This window comes from Myotis davidii, unplaced genomic scaffold, assembly GCF_000327345.1.
Source record: "Myotis davidii unplaced genomic scaffold, ASM32734v1 scaffold573, whole genome shotgun sequence".
NCBI classification, from domain to species: Eukaryota; Metazoa; Chordata; class Mammalia; order Chiroptera; family Vespertilionidae; genus Myotis; species Myotis davidii.
Genome location: NW_006285997.1, coordinates 257,188 through 258,334, shown reverse-complemented (window position 1 = coordinate 258,334; position 1,147 = coordinate 257,188). Strand labels below are relative to the sequence as shown.

Sequence of the window (1,147 nt, the reverse complement as noted above, 5' to 3'; positions counted from 1 at the left end):
GGCAGCGGGGTGTCTGCTGGGCTCACCCTGCTCTCTCTCTTTCAGGAGCCCAGCCGCCGGGGCTGCCGTATTACACCGACCCCGGAGGACCCGGCATGAATCCTGTCGTGAATCCCATGGCGATGGCTTTCCAGGTTCAACCCAACTCACCCCAGGGGAGCGTGCCCTACCCCCCGCCCCCTTCCTACTGCAACACGCCCCCACCCCCCTACGAACAGGTGGTGAAGGCCAAGTAGTGGGGTGCTGCCCGGAGCCGGCCTGGGCGGTGCTGCGGACACGGAGGAGCCGTCGCCGGCCGCCCGCGTCCCATCAACGCTGGCTTCCCGAACGGTCTTAGGAGCCACAAGGGCACGTCCCTCTTTGACACCCTCAGAGCAAGCACAGCCCCTCCCGTTTTCTATAGATGACCAATCTCTGCACTCACTGCGTCCTGTTTCTGATGTCGCCTGTGCTTCGGCAGAGTGTGGACAGTCCCCGAGGGCCGGCCCCCGAGGGTGGCGCGCCCTCAGCCTCAGGCAGGACTAGAGGAGGCGGCCAGCGAGGGCCGGGTGTGGGGAGCGCACAGGAGATGCCTCCCCCACTGGAGCCCTGAGCCAGGCGGCCGCTGGACTGAGGCCCCACAGGGTCAGCTTTGGGGGCCTCTCGTCCCGTCTGTTTTCCTCTTGAAGAAGCTGCTAGAGAGACGTTTGGTGAACGAGGACCTCCCGCACTTTCTGTCTCCATCGCTCCCCAGAGAGGAGGGACACCCCTCTGCCCAGCCAGGGCTGGGAGTGAGGGCCCGGGTGGGTGTCTGCAGTTGCCTGCAGGTCACTGAGGAATGCTCTGCGTTCCTGGGACATCGCTCCGCGCCTCGAGCCGGGACATGGCATTTAGGAGCTTGTCTGACTTGGGGAGAAATCGCGTTCCCCCCTTTTTAGTGCATTTATGGAAGTGCGTGTAGAGCGCTGTTGCTCCTGTCCTGTCCCTTGGCCACCCGGGGTGTGTGTCACTGGACGCCCGCACCCCGGAGGTTAGAAGCTCCATCTCTCATCAGTGTCTCCCCGGAGTGTCAGCAGCTCCCCGGTCTTTGATCGCAACCAGCAGTCTCCACAGCCTCCTGGCAGCTCTGGCCCCGGGTTTTGATGAAGGACACTTTCAAAGCAAAGGC

General features: G+C 63.9%; 1 protein-coding gene across 1 annotated transcript in view; it reads left to right on the top strand.

Moving 5' to 3' along the window:
• The window catches only part of VOPP1 (vesicular, overexpressed in cancer, prosurvival protein 1), a 25,317-nt gene extending 24,898 nt beyond the window's left edge, over positions 1 to 419 (top strand). The window contains exon 5 of the mRNA XM_015559695.1: positions 46 to 419. Within this exon, the coding sequence (XP_015415181.1) occupies positions 46 to 236 (191 nt within the window). The 3' untranslated portion in view covers positions 237 to 419. The remainder of the gene's footprint in view (positions 1 to 45) is intronic.
• Positions 420 to 1,147: the final 728 nt, after the last annotated feature.